The 21,721-nt window shown below is 38.5% G+C and overlaps 1 protein-coding gene across 1 annotated transcript in view; it reads right to left on the minus strand.

The window, feature by feature from the left end:
- LRCH3 (leucine-rich repeats and calponin homology (CH) domain containing 3) overlaps window positions 1-21,721 on the minus strand; it is a gene marked incomplete at its 5' end in the record, with an annotated part of 42,878 nt that overhangs the window by 12,017 nt on the left and 9,140 nt on the right. The window contains 12 exons of the mRNA XM_008949507.1: window positions 631-768; window positions 2,277-2,395; window positions 3,028-3,141; window positions 3,642-3,690; window positions 4,589-4,660; window positions 9,551-9,604; window positions 10,736-10,783; window positions 12,046-12,186; window positions 12,343-12,394; window positions 15,670-15,746; window positions 18,402-18,550; window positions 21,004-21,124. Of these exons, the coding sequence (XP_008947755.1) occupies window positions 631-768; window positions 2,277-2,395; window positions 3,028-3,141; window positions 3,642-3,690; window positions 4,589-4,660; window positions 9,551-9,604; window positions 10,736-10,783; window positions 12,046-12,186; window positions 12,343-12,394; window positions 15,670-15,746; window positions 18,402-18,550; window positions 21,004-21,124 (1,134 nt within the window). The remainder of the gene's footprint in view (window positions 1-630; window positions 769-2,276; window positions 2,396-3,027; window positions 3,142-3,641; window positions 3,691-4,588; window positions 4,661-9,550; window positions 9,605-10,735; window positions 10,784-12,045; window positions 12,187-12,342; window positions 12,395-15,669; window positions 15,747-18,401; window positions 18,551-21,003; window positions 21,125-21,721) is intronic.

The raw sequence follows: 21,721 nt of genomic DNA on the forward strand, positions 1-21,721 counted from the left end.
GTACCCAGAAACAGGTCATCTGCCCTGCCTTCCAGAAACACTGCAGTTAGGCAGTGCAAGAGAGACAACTTCAGATATTTTCACACTTCTCTGTGTGCTTCCTTCTTTGCTCTAACAGTCCCCAAATAAAACAGCCTTTTTTCCTGTTATCACAAAGGTATGACTGGATTTGTTTGTTCCAGGAGATGCTGTTCTCTCAGGAGCTTGAGTGTGCTCTGCTAAAATTCCTAAGCAAAGGAATTGGTAGTACTGTGAAGTTAACACGGGAATCAACTTGGTTTCTCTGCCTGTTTTCACTGTCTTGTATAGTGGCATCTTAAGTGCTGTAGAGAACGTTGTATTTCCCTGTGGTTTTCCTGAACTTCTCAGACCTTTTGATCTTGTGAAATATCCTATTTCAAATTAAAAATGCTGATATTTTCTCATAATCTGTATTAGAAGTAACTTTGTTTAAATGAAATAAACACAAATATAATTTCTTTTCATGACAGTGTTGACCTTCTTTAGACAGAACAGAGGGTTATTTTTTGTCATGTATCATCATCACAGAGCTGAATGTGGAACTTAACATTTGTGTGATTTTTTTTGATGTTATTTTGGACACCTATAAAATACTACTCTTATACTTACAACAGCAGGTGAGGGGACATGAATGCTGGGAACAGATCGGGGACGCACGTGATTAGCTAAGTGGCACAGAACAACACCATCAGTGAGAGCTGCTCCAAGATCACTGGGCAACGACACTTTCAGCCGTGATTCTATATTCTGCAGAAAAATGAACATGGACATGCAAAAGCTAAGACCTGGTTTCCTCCAACTGTTTCACTCTGCAGAACATTTTACAAGCACCAGAGTGCTTGCTTTACAACTCATCCTCATGGCATTTCCATATAGTTTTCTGATCAAGGGAAGCTTGGTCTGCACACTGCTGTGGCCCAGAGCTCACCACGATCTGGGAGCAATTGATTTCAGTGATGGACCATTTCCATTGTACAGCACAGGGGACTAACACAACCATTATTAAAAAATAATGGCAACCAGGGTCGAGGAACAGAGTTCCTAATACTACGTGTTCTCAAAGAATGATTCAGTCAAGGGAAGTGAAAATAACTGTCTTTGTGGGTTAGAGTTCCACACAGGTAACAAAAGTCAAGACAACATTTTTGTCTGTAAAGAAAAACCTGAACTACTTGACATAAATAGCTTTTAAAAAAGGAGGTAGGTAGACTTTGTGTACAGGAATGAAGAAAAATTCAGTGCAGGCTTTTCATCTTATTTCAAACACTGTGTGAATTTCACCAAGTTGTTATTCTGTACCTGAATTTTTAAAAGGTATTAAACTCCCAAAGATTTGAGCTTACCTGGGAAGCACAAGAGAGATTACATGCAAAGCATTGTGAGGTAACAGAAGACAGGCTCTGCAAACAGCACCAAGTATTGGGTTGTTTTATTTAAGATAACTTTCTCCTTTTAGGGAAAGCAGATTGTCCTTACTTTAAAATTTACAAAGAGAAGGAGTTCTCTCTGTCCCTCTGGGATGCTTACAGCTTTTAAAATCAGCTTTAACAAGCAGGAATTCTTATTGCTTGGGACAGTTCAAACAAACAGAGCACCTCAAGGAATCCCTTCATCCTCTTCAGAAACAAGTTCAGGGCAAAGTAGAGCAGTACTTTAATGCCACGTGAAATTTTCAATATTCACATGTATTGTCATTGTACCGAGGCAAAAACCAGGAGTGTGGTGGCCCTGAACAGACAAAAAGCACGAGCATAAGGAATATTTGTGTCTCAGATGTTCTACACTTAACTACGGATAAGGCAAGAATCAAGAGGTGGATCCAGAGCACACAAAGAATCTGTGCTGTCAGCACGACTGGCAGCAGTCACTGCATCCCATCTGGTTTTCTGTGGACTTTACAGCAAAAAGGAGTTTTGAAAAAGAGATTAAAAGGAGAGCAGTGAGGCAACTTTCCAGGGAGTACCTTACAAGTGTGAAGGCCGATAAGGAAGAAACCAAGCACACATTCATTTTAAAAGCAGAGACCACCAGACACAGGAGCAGGAGACGGCAGAGTTTATTTCACAGAATTTGAAGTTGACTTTAGCCACCACAAACCCCAAAGTGAACAGCACTGCATCCATCTGACAGGACCACTTAGGCAGTGCACCTGAATTAGCTCAGTGAAATTAGTCCACAACAGAAGGGCAGATTTAGCAGGGTGCAGGCAATGCTTTTACTAAGATGGCCACATGCTGACTCCTGGCAGCACTTACCTTACGAAGCTGCTCTATTAGCTCCAGCTCCTCCTCCCGCTGTTTGGAGTTCTGTCTGACTCTAGCATCTGCAGAGTCATTAGCAGGAGACAAGGCACGGGCGGAAGATGATGTAACAGCTAAAAGAGCAGCATGAAGAAAAGAAAATCACTCAGCACAATTTAGCTGATTGTCTTTCACTGCTGTACTACAGCTGCACGTACAACGTTCCAGAATGGGTACAGGGTATTCCTTTTCACAAATCTGTTTCTTTCATTTCATTATTAATCAAAGTAACAAGCTACTAATCTAAATGAGGTGTTTTGTAACAGATTTTCCTTTCTGTTTAGATTCTGTTCTTTCTGTTGGTTAATCATAATTCATAAAAGAGGACAAAGTTCTGTGGGAGAGAGTATGTTGAAACAGTTCAGTCTTTCAACAGAAATTGCAATTTTGTTACAAGCTTCTGTGAAATGCAAAATTTATCAAGTCGCTTTCATCAGTTGTTGAAGACTTTTGTGGCATTTCCTTGGTATCATTTTAGGTTCCCTTTATGCAAAACAAATTCCCACATTTCCACAAATATGACAGAATACTTGCCAGCTCTGAATAAAAAAGTGCTTATTCACAAAGTATTTAAAGCCACGTGTCTACAAAGAGAACTCTAAAAGTAGTTTGCTGATAATGACCCGAACAGTGCAAACCCAGGACACTAGGTAATGCAGATGTTAACACAATGTAACAAAACTAGCTAACCTCTATATTAACCTACCTTTGTTTGCTTCATCCCTGACAGCTGCTCGGAAAAGGAAACTCTCAGGTCGCTGGGAAGGGTTTCTATAGGAGGGCGGGGCTGCATGGCCAGGATATGCAGGGGAAAGGTGGACTAAACAAATGTGGAAAGGCACAGGAAAGGAAAGGAGGAAGAAGGAAATGGTTAGAGTTTAAATAGGAAACGGGTTCAGCAATGTGGTAATTAAAAAGAACAAACCGAAACTTTTAACATAATAATGACAAAATAAATTACAGCCATGCATGGTAAAAGAGAGAGCAGGAAAAGGCACTTCCAAGGACACTTGCATGCAAAGCACATTCCACATACCAATTCCAACAACTGTTCTGACTGCTGCTGAATGCATCTGTGTGCCAAAGCCTGTAGGAAGGCCCAAACCCACCAAACCCTACGCTCTGCCTGAGGATATGCTTTAGCCCTGTTGTCTCTTCCCTCACGTGTGTTTCTAAAGAGACCCAAGTAACTAGATAAATTCTCAAACACAGCAGTGCCACATACAGAGACAGGAATACACACTCCCTTCTCTTAGCACAAATCAGCGAGCAGTCCTTTGGATCTTATTTTTCAGAGATTTTTCTTCCGTTCCCTGTTACCTGTCTGAGTAGCAGGTGAGCCAGGGGAGATGGTAGATCTGTCATCACTCTGTGGACAAAAAAGCAGAAGAGTATAAACAGTCCTAATCTGGAAAAAGCTGTGACTACATTTTAATTTACTATCTTTTAAAAAAAGGCTTCATTCATCTAAATACGTTTCAGAAAATAATAAAAAAACCCATCAACACAAGAAATATGAAAGAACACAGTACGTTGCTCCCCAAGCCTCATCTCTGCAGTTTTTTCTTTTGCAGAAATGACAATTGCTTTTTACTAAGGAAAAAGAATGATGAAACTGAACAGATTGTGCAATGACAGATTTTTGTTTACTCTTCCTTCCAATAAAAACTTTGAAAGTATTCTTTGCAAAGGGGACACAGAAAAACAGGTAATTAAACAACATGCAGAATTTGTGTTACAGCAGCATGGATGAGGATACACCTCTAACACCTTTGCTAGTGCAAAACTGCTCTTTTGTTTACTGAACATCCCTCTCCCCAGTGAAACCCACTGTGGTTTTATGACAGTGCTTACGGAGACCAACAATTCTTTGTGATGAATGCATTCAGCACAGCAGTTTCCAACAAAGAGAGAAAGACAGGATATCTGTATTTGAAAGTACACTGGTAAAGAATACAACAAGAGTACTTTTGATGAACTCAACTTGGTCAAAAGTAAATGATCTTGTACAGAAAAAGCAACATCAAAGACAAGCACGAACCCCTCGGAGCAGAGACTGGTTACCATGTTTTGATTAGGCCTCCTGTAGACACAGCCTAAAGCTAAGATGAGGTAATATCTACTACAGTTTAATCAGGTAAATTGGATTCATACCCTACCTGAACTTCTGATTACAAGCTGACAGACTAACACCTGTTAAAACAGATGTGTGGATCCAAGAGTTTTTTTTGTTGCCTTTACTGGTGAATGATAATAGCAAGAGATACCTTGACAGGACTGAAGGTAGAGGCATTAGGCAGGGCAGTAGCACAGCTTTCTTGATTCAACCCTGAGAGCGACTGAATGCAGAAAGAGAGAGAAGGCAGCAGCAGTGTTAGCAAAGGGCTGACGGGTCATGCACAGAGGTAGAATGCAGTCACAAGTTAAAAAGGAAGAGGTGATCACCATCACATTCTGGGAAACACTCAACAGTCGACAGATAAATGCTTGCTGAACTACAGCTAAAGCCTTCCTACCGTCCTGAACTTTCTGGCTAATAAGCTTGGGAGGTGCAATGTTTCTTTTATGCACAACAGTGAAAACAAAAGCAGAACCAAGAAGAGTAAGCAACGTAAAGCTTGTTTAGTAACACCTGAAGTAACACCTATGCCATCAGACAAAAGGAAATTTTACCCTGCAACAGTTCATTCAGAGCCACTACTCAAAATAAGTAGCTTTCTTTTGAATGTTTTAAGTATGTTATACATTTTTAGTACTTTGTTTTCCGATCAGCTTTGTAAAATCACAGAAACCCACATCTATCTGGCTCAGGGATGTATGCTTTGTGACTGCCACAAACACTTAATGCTGACCCTTGTGAATGATGTACAAAGTGAGAAAGATTCCGTGGGTGGAATCTAGCTCTTGGGGAAGCTGTCAGTTTGAAGATTTACAGTGTTGTCACAAAGTCCAGCCAAATTTCAATTATAACCAGTATAGAAACCAACCAAATGAAAAACTTTTCATGTTTACACAAGAGGAACTCCAGCGTGCCCATCTGGCACTCACAGGTGGATCTCAAAAGCCAAATTCTGTGTCTTACTGAAAGCACAACCAAAATAATAATAGTGGCTCAATAATTAAACTACACATTCTGAAACAGTGTTCAAATAGCAAAGTGACAGTTCAGCAGAGGAAAAGGACACCAAAGGACACCTAGAGACTCTACATATGTGAATGACACACTTGGGAGTGTTACTATTTAACTTGCAAGTAGTCTGTCACCACAGAGCAGTACAGGCAGAAAGGACTAGGAGAGGTTATATCATGGTAAGCCTTAAACACAAACATCTTTAGGCCCTTCGAAGACTTAACAGCTGATTCTTAAGACAACCTCTTTCTCTACAGCAGTGCAGAGCAAAAAATCATGGTTTTTTTTTTTTCTCCTTTCAAAGAATTTCAAAATGCCACTTAAGCAAGACATCAGCTAGTATATGAGAAGAGTAAAATAAACCACAAGTGTTCTGTAACATTAACATAACTGTTTATTCCTGTATGCAAAGAGCAAGACAACCTTGACACAGACTAATGAGAAGTCATCACAATCACGTGGGCAGCAGCGGGCGAAGGGAAGGAGCACATGGCACACCATGGGAGAGGACAATCACAACAGCAACACACTGCATGCTCTTCACCTGTTTGTGAGTCCCTGGCCGCCTTTTAATTGTATTGGTGTTACTGTCAATCTCAAACACAAAGACAGGCTCAAAGCCATTCTGTCAGGGACAGCAAGGAAAGAAAGAGAGGGAAGAAAGGAAGAAGTGAGGCAAAGAACAACTCCAAGAGAATATAGCCACGATGCAGAAGGGACCAGGATGCTGCAAAGCAGACCTACAGCACCCTACTGCATGTGCCATGCTTGGCCTCTAGGTCTGCACTGAAGTCAGAGAAATCTCCCTGCACCAGAGAGAAAGGTAGATACAGGGACTGCCAAAGCATAGTGCAGCAAGAACTCTGAACCAACCAAATACAGATATGTTAAGGAAATGTGATTGTTAAATGTTTGAATATACAAATGAATGCAAATGGTCTGAGAGAAAACTCCAGGGTACGAGCCTGCATAAGTCAAGTCCTGCTTGCTTTACTCACACCAGTAATTAGTAACACACGGGTGCCTAGAAGCCTTAATTTCAAGTGTTTCAGAGATCCCATGTGCTAATACTAGCAGGATGGCCTCAGGCCATGTTTGAGACCACAGCAGGAAAACACAAGGCAATGAAGGGAGAACAAGGCAGCAATGACACAAAGGTTATAAAAGGAAGAGGTCACACCAGTGCTGCTCAGTGCTCATCAGGTATGTCAGGGGCTTCACAACAGAGAAACTGAGCTACAGTTTGGGAGGATGTTTTGAGTTTTTTTTTCCTTCCACAGTACTCACCTTGTAAGGGATAGTATGAGAGAAAACAAGAAGATATTTGGGGAAAAATGAGATTGAAAAGCAATCAAGGCTGAAGTCTTGATACTAGCCCCAAAAGTAATCTCAATAGTAACGAATGGGATTACCCTTGTGGCAACAGCAAGCAGGATATGACTGACATAAAACTTTGAGGTATACAGCGCATTTTCTCAGCAAGGTCAGAGATCATGTTTCTTCAGCAACATTTTAGTCAGACTGGCTATTACAAGTCAACACAAAGAAATTCACCTCAGTGTGCAATCAAGTACTACAGCCAAACTCTACTTCCAGCCACAGGTATGTTAAGAAACATACAACTAAACTGAACCATTAACATGCAAAGAAAAGACGAGTAGTCATTTTTGGAGCTCAGACTACCCTGAAATTATTTGCGATCAGAAGGAAATGGTCAGAGTAGCCTGTGCACTGTGAATACATCTTCATTTTAATTAGTGACAAAAGACAACAAGGAAACCAAAAGAAACATGATATGAGATTTAAAAAAGGAGATTCACAACTTAAATTTTGCTTTTAAGAAAATTGTTAAAGCAGTAATGATACCACAAGAGTGAAGCAGTAAAATAAAAGAAAGCTCATTCGCTTTCTAACTACATACTACATTTAATATTTATAAAATCTTTTTCTTACCTCTGAGCCAAAAATATTGTTTGAAGCAAAAGGAAAGTAACTGCTCATTTAGAGAGCTCTGATGTAATGAGGGAAATGCTGAACAAAAGAGCTTTAAGTCTGTGTAATATTCTCCTCTTTCGCCACAAAGTGTTATTCCCACACCATAAAGCCAGAATAATCCATGGAAAATATATCAGGAGCGTGACTGGGGTGATTTTTTTTTTTTTTTTAATTTAAACTAACCTATCTGCAAATTTCAATATCCACAAACTCTGTAAGGTAAAGTTTACACTACCACATGCAGTTTTATGCAGAGAGAGAATAAGACAGAGGGGAAACTAAGTAGATGGAAAACATGTACTGAAAACTGCCAGTGGTGAACAGAATTTTGATGTGAAATCCCACTATACTTGGGTGGAGGAAAAAAATATCCTCAGAAATCAGATCTAGCTAAACTTCAAATTCATAAGGACAGGGAAAATGTCAAGTCAAATTTCAACTTATATGACAGACTTTTTTTCTTTTTTTTAAGGCAACTAATAAATATTTCCTTATTGTTGCACAAGTTTCTACCATAGAAAGTACACTTGTGGAAACAAAAATGCTACAAATTCATGAACTAACACGGGCTTAATGTTCCAGTTACAATAATTGCCAGAAACATCTGCCCTGGCATATGCCATCATTAGACACAGTGTGTGTTTCCACTACAAAACAGAGCTGCAGATCATACTTCAGCAGTTCAGAAAACCCAGTATTTCATATCCTATTACAGTTTAGTGCTGCTGAAAAGAGCAATGAATCAAAAGAAAAACGAAGAGAAAAATGATTGCTTTCAAATCTAGTTCAATCCCTCCCTTCCAGCCTGGCCAGCTTTTTGTGAAGTGCAAGGATGTCAGGAGGTGTTAAAGACACAAAGGAAACAAACAGCGATGGAAGCCAGTTTCAAAATAATTTCAAAAATTCCACATCATGTAACATAATATTCTATATATTATTTTACAACAAAAGTAATGGAATCACACAATGAAATAGAAATGGTGAACTTGAATTTTGAAGTATCTTTAAAATACATTCCAAAGATGAATTCACTGACAACGGGGTATCAACACCTAACCCAAACCACTGCTGCTCTCCTGTTTCTTATTATCTAAATATGAAAGCACATTTTTATGTTAATTGACTGTGATTTCTCTAAGCAGGCACATGCATGATCACTAAATCTCTCTAATATTATAAGCTTTCTTTCTCTCTATCCATAGTGCCAGTCATATGAAGTAGGAAAATCAAAGTCTGAATAAAGAGACAGTAAATATCTTGACCAACGTGTCCTGGAGAGAGATATTCTAACTGAGAGCACTGCCTAAAGAAAATTTAGGCGGATAATGGAAGCACATGGATTAAGAAAATAAAGCCCAGACATGCAGTCATGCAACAGCAGGCAAATCAGATGTATTTTTCTTATACAGACATGGATTATGGCATTAATTATATTCTTTAATTATGCTACATCACTAAGATGCCATAAAGGAAGAAATAGCATAAAACATGAATTAAGTACATAACTTTTTATTTTTGCCAAGTGTTCAGAATAGACCATTTTTAAGACATCTTCACTAACAATAAAAAGGTATGAGGAATATTTAATAATTTGTAGCATCCATATGCAGAGCAGTTTCTTCCTGTGCTATGATACAGTTACCCAGATACTATGTATTTCTAACCACCATATGCAGGAGGCAAACAAGTTGAGGTAAAAGGTTGTACTCGAAGCATTAAAATTGCTTACTTGATACTGAAAAGCACATCAATTAGGAAGCAAGCTAAACAGAGAAGAAATCAAACCAGAACAACTAGGGGTGAATTTTTAATCTTAGAAGCTGTTCTTTACTATCAGTACTTTTCTTTTTGTTCTCAGCAAAAGAGAAGCTTTAATTATACTGTGCAAAAATATCACCATATTATTAAATTGCTGACAGTACAAGTACCAACATATTCATAATGTTTAAGCTCACAGCTAAGCTACTTTTCAAAGAAGATGGTCATGTTTTATGCTATTTAGATTAGCTCTGAAAGAGTTGGTCTAATCTGAGCCAATCATAACACGTAATTTCTATGCTCTAGCATCTGCCACATAAAAAGGCCATTACGTGCAGGATCTTACCACTAACAAGGCACTATCATCAGTATGCTGAGACCTTCTGGATGGAAAGGGACACTGGGAGGTGGGAGAGATGGAGTAATGTCAGAAACACACAGAATGTCAGAAACACATGGTATGTGAACAGACAAGACATTTTGGAATGTATACTGCTTGTTTATAGCATTGTGAGGCTTTTTTTTTTTTTAAATTCATAAAGTATATGTAATTCTGTAGGAATATTTAGCCACATGACCCATGAGTTATAGTGTATCTGTACTACTTAAGGAATCAATTATTTTGCTTTCTGTGTTGTCTCAAGCAAATACAGACAACTATGTATTCACAGTTCTTACTGTGGCAGAACAAAGGACCCTTTAAAAGAATAAATTAAGAACAGAAGAACATTAACAAGGGAAGGGAGCAAAAACTTTTTCAATTATCCCATGTTTCAGTAATTTTCTAACAAAAAAGAGAGTAGGAAAATTCTGCTAAAGAATTACTTATATTCACTATATTATTAAAAGTTTGGATCCAATTAACACTACCAAGTGAATTATCTTCCCCTGAGGAAAGCAGGGATGGCAAGCAGTGGAAGAGCTACTACAGCACAGAAATTTAATGCAGAGAGTGAACAGATGTCATTGGCTCAGCTCTGTATATTCTAAAAGACTGAGCCCTGTATGATTTGTGTTTCCTACTGACCTAATGGTTTTGATTATAAAACTACACTAGAACACAACTTCTAAAAAAATATTTTTTTTTTCTGATAGTCCTCAAAATTCTAATGCTTAATCTTTCTGGGATAACTTGTGATCTAGTGACAGGAAACAGGGAGAAAACTGATTAGTGAAGGATGACTACTACACAGTAACTTGTCCAAGTACTCCTGCTCAAAAGTAAACTGTACTGCTTGCAAGGAGCATATTAAGATGAAATGTGAAATGTATTGTTGTTGTATAGAACATAGAAAACACAAGAAACAATAAAACAACACACTCAGACAGGCAGTCTACATGAACAGAAGGAAATATTAGACTTGTCCTATAAGCAAAAAACCCTCAACCTGAATAGGGCTTAATCAGTGTGAAAAAACTAAGCTACAACCCAATTCTGAAGTGTTCTCCACAATCAGGAAAATATTTCTGATGTAGAAAGTCAAGAATTCAGGTGCTGACATCTCTAGTAATATTATTTTTTGACTCTTACCTCACTGTCCAGAGGACTTTGCTTCTGAGGACTTAAGGAAGCCTTTTGCTATACAGAAATGAAAAATGAAAGACCAGTTTAAAAGAATGTGACAGTGAAACAAAAGCTTAGAACAAAACAGCATCGTTTACAAATGTTTTAAAACACAAGAAGTCGTAGTTTTTAAATAAAACATGCACCAGGGAAATCGCAAGTTTCCCCTGAGCTGGAACTTCACTAATATTATTAGTAAAATAACAGCCTCTATTCCATATGAAAACAAAAAAACCCAAATTGCTTTTGCATATTAAAGATGCATAATAAACCCAAAATATAACCCAAGGGAGGAATTTAACTGCTGAGAATAAAGTGCTCATGAATAACAAAGGCATCAGAAGAAAAAAACCCAACCCAAACTAAAAATCCCAAAAGGCTCATCAATGAACAAAATGAATCCTTAACATCTAAGGTTTTTAACTGAGCTGAATCTTAAATAAAAGCAGCTTTTCTACAAAACATTACCAGAGAGTAACTACCCGAGAGTAGCTGGTGGTAATGAAAAGTCTAGTTTCAGGCAGCTAAAAATCTTTTTTCTAAACTAACTTTAAATGTTAGATAAATGCAGCAAAGCATTATTTTCCTCACTCAAGATCACCCTAAGCCCAAAATACTAACTGTAACATTTCTTAAATTTATGATTTAGGTAGGTCAGAAGAGCTGTAAACAATAAAATAAATTTAAGTCAACCAGCACAGAAACAAGTTTGTATGTTAAGCAGCAGATAGTTCACACTGCCTGCTGTGAAAGACAAAGTGAAGACCCACTGTCCACAGAGTATCTGATGTATCATAAATTTGCATCTGTGCTTGATCTGGAAGTAACTTATTTATGCACCATAAAATATCAAAATACATCAGGCAACATTATCTTCTTGTGTGCATAATTGCCTTCTTCTCTGCCAAATTTGTCTTCAAAATTAAATTGCCTCTCTATGCCATCTCATATAAAGAGCACTTCTTTCTTACACCACTCCTGTCAAAGCTATGCAAATGAAACATGGAGAGAATGAAGTGGACTACGTAAAACCCAGAATTCTTTGCAGCAGTCACATTTTGAGTAAATCTCTTCTGTCTTCCTCCCCAGTTCTAGTTTTCTCCATGTGAAGCTGCAGCATCAACAATGAATGGACTTAAACGTTATTCCTCCATTTTCTTTGTGAAGTGCCATGTGTGCCCAGGAGCGTAACATATGAGTATTAATGATGTTGGCAATTACTTTTCACTGAGGGATAAAGAAAAGAAACTCATCAAGTAGGTACTCAAAGGAGGTACCTTGACAAAGTCAAGGACAGCTTCTCTCTGAATCTGTTTTGTCCTCATCCTCTCCTCCTCGTACTGCAGCGCCGCAAGCTGGGCCTCCCGGCGGGTGCGCTCGATGTGCCGGCGGTGCAGCTCAGGATCTGTGTTAGGCACCTGGAACAAAACAGAGTGCCAGGCTGTCACAAAAGAGCTACACAGGGTGTGACAGATGGGTTATGGACAAACATTCCATGTTTTACGACTAACATCAGTTTGGTTTTGCACCAAACTCATGCAAAAAGAGTAAGATAATACAGCTCAATGTGTTACCTGACTGTGGTGACTTGACAGGGAGAGAATGTAAGGTGAATCAACCAGGGGTCTGACAAATGGAAAAACACAGAGTAAGCATACTTTTAATCTTAAATATAAATACATTTTCATACGTAAGTTGTTAGCAACACAAAAGTATCTCAAAGTCAGGAGTAACTGTTTAGTAAGCAAAGCTATTAAACCAATTGCTGCAATAACAATTTAACTCATTGTTCACGAGAGACTTTGTGCAGTCGTTTTTCTCTCTTTTCCTGAATTGTGATAAATTTTTTTTGCAGCTCAAGATGCACCAATGGGACTATACATTTGGCCTGTTATATTGAGACACTCAGTACTTTATAAACATTCTCTAAGAACTGCTCATGTAACTAATCCAGAAACTTTTCAGCCGACCCTCATGTAGAGGAACAACTGGCTACTACGGTTAATTAGGGAGGGGGATAAATAAAACAAATCAGTAGAAACTAGTGTTTCTTCTTCCCTACCTCTCTGTCCTGTCCATATAACTCCTTAGTACTTGCTGATGCTCTCTGTCCTGCATCAAATTTAGAGTGTCAGGTCTTCGTAATTCATCAGTATCCCTGCGGGTAAACACCAGGTGGAAGGGGGATTGGCCACTGATGCATATAAACCACTGTCAGATGAATTCTTTTCTAGAGTACAGCTGGTTTTCCCAAGAGTAATTGCCTAGGCAATTAGCTTCAGATAACCACAAAGGCAAAATTTAGGATGGCTAAAGAAATCATGTTGTGATACCAACTCAGATCACAGCTACTGCAGTTCATAATTAAACAAACAGAACTTGCTTAATGAACGGTGATTTCAAAAAACACAACAATAGAATTTCTGTTGTGAGACTATATTCTAGTTATTGTAGGCCTTATTCCACTCTGGAAAGAAAAGAATTGTCTCCAAACATTAACACTCTGATATTTTCAGAACAATTCTGTTCAGTTCTCCAACCAATGAATTCTTGTCAGGGATACAAGCCCTCCAAGTCACAAGGTAAACAATAATCAATCTGTCTCTTGTCCATCATATCAACAATAGAAGAGAAATATTGCAGTCAGTTCTTTGCTAGAAGGCAGCTGCTAGCACTGAAACAATTCCCAAGGTCCACAGTCTACAGCATGTTCCCTGCCACGTTGCTGCCTAGAAAGAAAGTTGATGGTAATCAAGTAGCTGACTCCTGAGCTTAGACTCTGCAACCTTCACTCCTGGGGCAACCCTCAAAGAGAGATACACTTACTGATGGATTTCCAAAAATTGCTGAGTCCTGCTGCCTGAGTGTAGACTTACAACCTACTCTGCACAGAGGAGCTAAAGAAACATGGAAGACATACATGCCACAGGTCTCCTCTGTTACTTAAATTAGCACTAACGCACATGACAAATCCATTACTGTGCTGTTTTGAAGGGACAGGACTCGGTTCATATGAGTGCCAAGAAGTGTATTCAGACCAGAGCACACACAGCTTTGCTGCATCAGGAATGCACCACAGTCACAGTCCATCCAGAGGCACAAACTGTATTTACTGAATTGAATCAGCTAACGTAAGTACACTTGAAAGGAAGCCTGCATTACATCCAGCTCCAAGAGTCTTAATGTCTCCAGCATGCTGAAATAAAAACACAGGCTGCCTGCCAAGGCATTTGCACAGAATTGTTGTGGAAGCAGCTTACAGCTTGTGGTTGCTACAAATGAAATATTTGACTAATACAAGCTTAAAATACAAAAAGTTACTCATTGTCATATGGCTGTTTTTACAACCTTTTTGAAGGCAATAACAATACGACCTGTTTTAAATGCTTCATTAAGAATTTCACTCTGCTGCAGCATCATATGAATAAACTACAATTCATTTAGATCGTTGATTAATTATTTCCACATGAAGATCTCTTGCCATCCTTAAGTTAAATTTTGAAAACACTGGATAACCTAATGAATTACAATTTCCTTTATCCTTAAAATCTGTCTCTACAAAGCAGCCCTCTCCTGGCTAATGAGCCTTCTCATATTTCCTTCAGACATGTCACAGAATCCAATGTTTGCTGTCAAATCTGATTATTTCCATGTCAACCACAAAAGTTCAAATAGGAAAATAAGTACATAAGAAAAAAAAAAAAAAAAAAAAAATCAACCTCGCAAAGCAAGAGCACTCAGTTTTGGGGAGAACACAGCAGACTGCTGTATTATTTTATGCCTTACCCGTAGACACTACAGGATAAGGAACGCTGACATATTCTGAAGGAGTTACCCTCCTTTATGTCAGTATGGCTGCTCTAGCTGCACATTTACTGTGCATTTCAAAATGCTTATTAAAATGTTGCCATAACTTGAAAAATTCACAAACTAGTTTTGGTTTCTCTTTCAATATCATTTTAGAATGCCATTAAAAATTAATTTCTATTGACACTGAGTAATGACATACTTATGGTTAGTAGTTGTCCATTTTTTTTTTACATTCACACAATTAAGCTGGTTTTCTGCTGAGTCCTTGCATGTTCACTTTCATGCCACAGAATACCAAAATGCTTTATTAGCATAATAAAGATTCTATCAATATTGATTTTAGTTCCATTAACAAGAAGCTATACATTTGCTTATCTCCTGTTCTTTTAACTAGACATCCAAAAGTCTTTTCTCAAACCTAACCACCTCATTTATATTCCGTCCAAGTCTGAACCACAGTTTACAGATAAGCATTCCCTCCAATAAGCCAAGTAATCATTAAAGATCATAGATACAGTTCAAAGTCTACTTTGTTCAACTAACTGACCTGTTCTCAGTGTTGACTCCCATTCTATCCCTTCTTTCTGTGACACAGGCTCAAGATTATGGTGCAGAAAAGCACATTTTAAATTAAACTAACTCCACCCAGTACTACAGTTACCAAAGAATGGGACCTCACAGCACAACAGATACTCCATAGTAACTCTACGCTTCCACTAAACCTGCAGTACATTTATCCCTTCTGTCCTTTCTGGAATGGAGCTCAGAGTCAACTATTTAATCAAAGCACAAATTGAACCAAGAAAAGCAGATACTAAATCAGTTGAAAAGCATAGACTTTAATTTGGCAGATTTCCTTAAGTAAGCGATATAAAGCTGAGCACTGGCCTAGAATAGTTGTGCCTCTTGGTCACTGCCATTATTAGGATACAGATTCTTAATCTGGAGCAACAATTTATAAATGAAGTGTCATGCTCACTTCTGGTGAAGAAACAGAAAACAATATCATTTTTCTAAACACATTCAATAAATATGTGCTCTGGGTTCATCATGGAACTTTGGATAGAATTATGGTTACCACATACTCTTACCTGTTTTGATGTGAATAGCGCCTTGTCTCCTCTGTCCTCTGAAATTCTCTGACAGGCACAGGCTTTACTGGTGAGCTCTAAGCAAAACAACAACATAAGTTAGAAACTTACTGAGAAAACCATACATGAATGTCAAAGAATCTCTTTGTAAAGCAACGTTTGTTACTATTGGTATTAAAAATACTCAAGGAAGAAGCACAGAACACAGCTCAGGAACGTTCACTTCCAAGTAGGCAAGCTCACTTGTATTTTTTCCTCCAATTTAAATAAACTTTAGTTTCAAGATTAAATGTCTACTGATAAACTTAAGAGTTTAAAAACCTCCACTATTAAGAATCGTGCAGAGAAGTGCGTGTAGGTAGAAAATAATTAATGTCACTTTGAAGAAATGTAGCATTAAGGTCAAAAGAATGTTCATAAAAGTGTTCAGTAATGCAGTCTGAATTCTCAAACAGGACATGGTAGCTCAGGAAATCTTCATTGTTGATATGATTCAACGATACTGCTTAACCAGTGTTGTAACCACTGTGTTCAACCAGATCATCTTTCATGATGCCCTAAAGATGGGTCACAGAGGGACTAAGAAAGAAAAACATGGGATGAATGAGAACACTATAGGCTTAATTTGAGCTATGAAAATAACATCCCATAGAGGACAGAGACATATTGCCCTGGTATTATTTTAAACCTATTACTGACAACCACTAATGCAGGAAAATGGAAAGTTTTCAAGATTACATTGTCAATTTTCACTCATGCATGTATACATGTTGCTGTATTGCACAGTTAGCTTTCCTAAGTAGTAGAGGATTTTGGATCATCTTTTTAGAAAAAACTACTGCTTCAGTTAAATCAAACAGTTCAATTTTTATGAATAGATAAATCTCTGTGAAGAGGTTTTTTTAGATGTTGATCAATGCGTTCTCAATATCTACAGCAAAGAGCCCTTGCAGTGTGTTGACAAGAGTTCACAGAATCACAGAATGTTAGGGGTTGGAAGGGATCTCCAGAGATCACAGAGTCCAACCCCCCGCCAGAGCAGGACCATCTAGTCTAGGGACGGTCACACAGGAACGCATCCAGACGGGTCTTACGCATCCAGACGGGTCTTAAAAGTCTCCAAGGCAGGAGACTCCACAACCTCCCCGGAGAGCCTGTTCCAGTGCTCTGGAACACTTACAATAAAGAAGTTCTTCTCATGTTGAGGTGGAACTTTCTGTGCTCCAGCTTGTGACCTTTGCCTCGTGTCCTTTCTCAGGGCATAATTGAGAATAGGTTGCCCCTCCCTTCCTGACACTCAGCCCGCATATATTTATATACATTAATTAGACTCCCTCTAAGTCTTCTCTTCTCCAGGCTAAAAAGCCCCAGGTCTCTCAGCCTCTCCTCATAAGGCTGGTGTTCCAGACCCCCAGTCATCCTCGTAGCCCGTCCCTGGACTCTTTCAAGTAGATCTTTGTCCCACTTGAAATGGGGAGACCAGAACTGGACACAATACTCCCGGTGAGTTGCCCTTCCTGATTTCTGCTCTTATCTATGCTTCATGGCATCAGCTTTTGTGATTGGATGTTGAATTTGCAGAATGAATGCACTTCTCAGATACCTGATTTCAAACACAGTAAGCAGTAATGCAAGATGGACAAAAGAGAGACCAGGCTCCTACATGAATGCTAGAAATCCAAGTGGCAGTTGTTTTTTTTTTCTTTTTTTGAATCATGGCACGATAGGTACTGTTTAATCTTATCAACCATGAAGATTTTCATTCACATAGCATGTAGAGTGAGCTACTGAGCTACGCAGCTGTGTACATAGGCATTAATTAAGACTGACAGAACACGGAAGGAAATGTTATGGGGCTGAAAATCTATTCCTATAGGTTTGATTTCTGAGGGCACTCTCCAGAAGTGTACCATCCAAATGACTTCACAAGGAACAGTTTTCTCCATCAGTTCACAGCAGAGGCTGCTACAGCTGGAATAAAGGCACCTTCCAGTTTTGGCAAGTCGTATAATTTCAAAGCAACTCTAGTGAATTTTATTAAAGTGCACATTAATTCTTGTGCTGCTAGAAAGCAATGAAATGACATGAGCTAAAGAGTGACAGTAACTTTACTGGAATCATTGCCCTTGTCTGCACCAGGACACCATTTGGATACAGTAAGCAATTCATAAAAGCAGTTATTATTAGGACAGTATAAGCTAGGTTTGCCCCCTTTTAAATGGTTTTTTACTTTTTAACTTTTATTTTTTCTGTGAAAGAAAATAAAGCAATGTCCTACATCTATGCGGATAAAAATCAACATTTTTTCCTTGAGAAAGCCAGTATATATTCAGTACTATCAAATAAATGTTAACAGTTTTCTAGATACCACCAATTACCAGTTGGAAGCACCAACTGCCATGTTTTTTGAAGACAGTACTCCTTTGGAAAAAACATCCAATTTCACGTACGCTTAAAGCACAAGCTTGCAAGAACTCACATGACAGGAAGACAGTGTAGCTGCTTTAGACTTATTCCACATGTCCCAAAGGGCACTTGGGAGCAGCTCAGCCCTCCAGCTCTGACCCTCCACAAAGCACAACGCTGTGCTCTTCCTACAGATTTTTTTTTTTTTTTTCCCCTAAATTAAAACCAAAACAACAAGGGAAACCTCTGAGCACAAGAAGCATTAATACCATTGCAAAGGCTTTCCTGAGGCATATGAATTTAACTAATTTAAGTAAAAGCACCACCTCGTTAGAGACTCGCCGCTGGTCAATATATGCCACGAATTGCGAGCTGAGGCTGTCTGAGTCCACGCACTTGGGCTGCCTCACCTCTTCCTCCTCCTCTTCTGTGGCACAGCTGTCAATATAGTCGATCTGATCGAGATCATGTTCCACTTGACATACATACACCAAGAAAACAGCCATCATTAGATAACCAACAGGAGAGGAAAAAAAAGAAAAACAACCAAAAAGCAGTGTCAGGAACCAAGTTTTACCTACTGTTTTCCTTCTGTCTGTTAAAGCTCAGATTGAAAGCTCTTGGATTTTCCCAGGCCCACTAACATTTCTTAAACATCAATATTTGAAATAATGATAAAATTTATGCTTTTTAAAAAGCAGTGACAAATGTGTATTAAGCACATATTTTTTGGTGATGGAAAAAATTTACTTGTTCAGTCACTGCAAAAGTATCTGCAGCCAGCAATATAAAACTATCTATCAAAATCTGTCAGGTAACACCAAGACTGTACAATGATTTGTGTGAATTCTGAATAATTTCTTTTGGTTCCAGTTAATCTGTCAGAAAAATTGGAATGGATATGACAGATACTTCTACTATTTTTACTCCTACAACAACAACACAGAGGGCAGCATGTCCAAGTTATATGAATGCAAATGCAATAAACATAAAAAGTGTATGTGAAGAGAGTGAAGGATAGAAGAGAAAGCAACAAAATCCCTCTAAGATAATATAAAAGCAACTGTAGTTCTATTTTGAAAAGAGGAAGGAAAAAAGAAATTTGGTACTACGGAAATGACAGCAAGAAGCAGCACAGTTTGGCTAGTATTGATTTTCCTTTGTGTGGGTGATATTATGTAGGGCAATTTTTTCACTTGTCACTGCTTTTACACATTCTACGCAGGGATTCTGAAAGTCATGACAATGAGCAAACTACTGTTTGGTGAAAAACACGACTGGTGATGCAGGGGAAAGCATTTTCTCCCTTTCTTTCTTTTTCTTAAAACTCTCCCCACTTGCTCCAGACTCTCTTGCAGACATTCTTTTTCTACTCCCCCACCCCCTTCCTGCTTGTCTAAAACAGGCTCTCTTTGCCTCACCACACAATCTAGCAACTGTTACTGCCAAGGCCACCTCCTCTGCTACTACAACCATCCAAAACAGCATTCCTAGACTTCTGCTTCATTAAATCTCCATCTTGGTTTCAAATCTTAAAAAAAAAAAACCAAACCAAACCAAACCAGCTTCCCCCTTCTCCTTTTCAGCATTGCTTATTAAACTTAAATAATAATAATAACACAGTAGAGAGTGAGAATATCTGTGTTAGGAACTCAAAATTGGAAAGGTTCTCCTGGACTGGTGACAGCCACACTCAATGACTTGTGCCCTTTCAGATACTCCTACTCATGAACCAACCATGCTCCATCTTAACTGACTGGTGAGGGGTGTTGAAATCCCTGCTGTATAAAATACAAAGAACAGAATAAAGTTAGCCTTGGAGGCAGAGCTGGCAGCACTATCTTTTATTAAGGCTGCCCAGAGTTTCCCATGATTCCATGTCTTCAATTCTTCTAACTTTGCCAGATTTTAACTGTTTAAAAATGTTTTTTGTCTGATAATGGGAAAAAGAGTGTGAGTCAACCAAAAAATCTCAGCTATTTCTAGGAAGCATCAAAGAAAACAAAATATTGTGGCAGAAAAGAGTAAGACCAAGAAAAGAAGATGGCAAAAGATGAGGAGGAGGAGGAGAAGGGAAGAGAGAAGAAGTGGGAGTTGGGTGTGGAAGATTAGAAGTAGCTGGGCAGAGTGACACTCAGAGAGGGAAGAGGAATTATATCCATTAGGAGAAATGAAAAACAAGAAACCGCTTTGAAAGAAATTGAAGTATATATATAAATATGGTGATGAGATCTAAGTAGTGCAGAAAAATGAAGAAAAGGGAATGACTGGAAAAAAAACAAAACAAAACCTGGAAGAAGTTAAAACTTGGACATATAAACAAAAAGAGACAGTGGGAGCAGCAGATAATTGGAAGATAAAATAGAGAAGGCCTGCAGAGATCCAGAAACATGGAAAGCACTATCACCTCCTCAACAAATATGAAGGTGCTACTGTGAGACAGCAGGACACCCAACTGAGAAGGTGCAAAAAAGCAGCATTACTCACAAATACCAGTCCCTCCTAGATGGCTTGCACATTTGGATTACAACCTAAGACTGCTGAATTAGGCACTTTTGCTGCTTGGAAATATGAAATTCCTTGATGAAATTGCTCACTCTGTTAAGACAGCAGTCAGCACAGAGCACTGACAGTTTACTACTGCTCTAAACTTTTCCCAGTAGCTCGAGCAGCAAAACTCCATGCACCAAAACTCAAGATTCTAAAATAGTCTGAAGCAGTTGGAGAATTTTAACATAACACATACGCAGGAGCTGACACAATGTTTCCCAGATAATCGTAATTCTGATGCTATTCGATTTTTTTGTATAATTCCACCTTGATCTCTCTCTTTTGTTTCCTCTTTAGGCAACATACTATTTAGAGCAAATATTCTGAAACTTTAATAATGATGATGATAAATACTGTTAGCCAAAGATCACTATTTACCTCCACCATTAGTTACAACTGTGCTCCCTCGGTTTTCTTGATATTGACTTTCTCTTCGCAGTCTCTGTTCTTTAGTGATCTCTGCCACACGTAAAGGGAGGTCTGAGAACTCATCTGTTGGCTTTAAAAAACAAGCAGTGAAGTTAAGAAACACTTTTCTTTGGAAACATCACCTTGCAAGCTACTATACCTCTTGATTTCTGTTTTGCTTCAACTGTCCTGGTTTGGGCTTGCAGAACAATAACAAAGCTATAGTATATTGTTTTTAGAAAACAGATATTTACACTTTCTTAGAAAGCCAGCTTGCCTACAGCTTTGTTTGCAATATCTGCAAATGCTTAAAAGCATCCCAGGCTGGAAACTGCTAGAACCTACTCAAAAACCAAGCTAGGAGTGCAAGCAGGCACTTTTAAGTCTTTCCTACTGCCTTTTCTAGTTGTCACAGGAGGAAAAGGGAGTTTCTTCCCAGGAGGAGTAAGTGACAGTCTCCTTGCTAAGGGATTCCATTTTTCTGCTTCTAAATGTAAAACAAATTTTAACATTTGAAACAAGCTACAAAGAAAGAAGATTTCAGAATCCAATTTTTAAAGCTTAAATTTAATGTTCAGATTTTAGTGAAACAACTACTCATGAGTAATTGTAGTTGACTCAACACTGTAATATGATACTGTTAGAAGCTTTTTTTAAATTGAGGAACCCCATTTTTCTCATCTTTTAT

The sequence above is a fragment of the Merops nubicus genome, unplaced genomic scaffold, assembly GCF_000691845.1.
Source record: "Merops nubicus isolate BGI_N331 unplaced genomic scaffold, ASM69184v1 scaffold16831, whole genome shotgun sequence".
Classification (NCBI taxonomy): domain Eukaryota; kingdom Metazoa; phylum Chordata; class Aves; order Coraciiformes; family Meropidae; genus Merops; species Merops nubicus.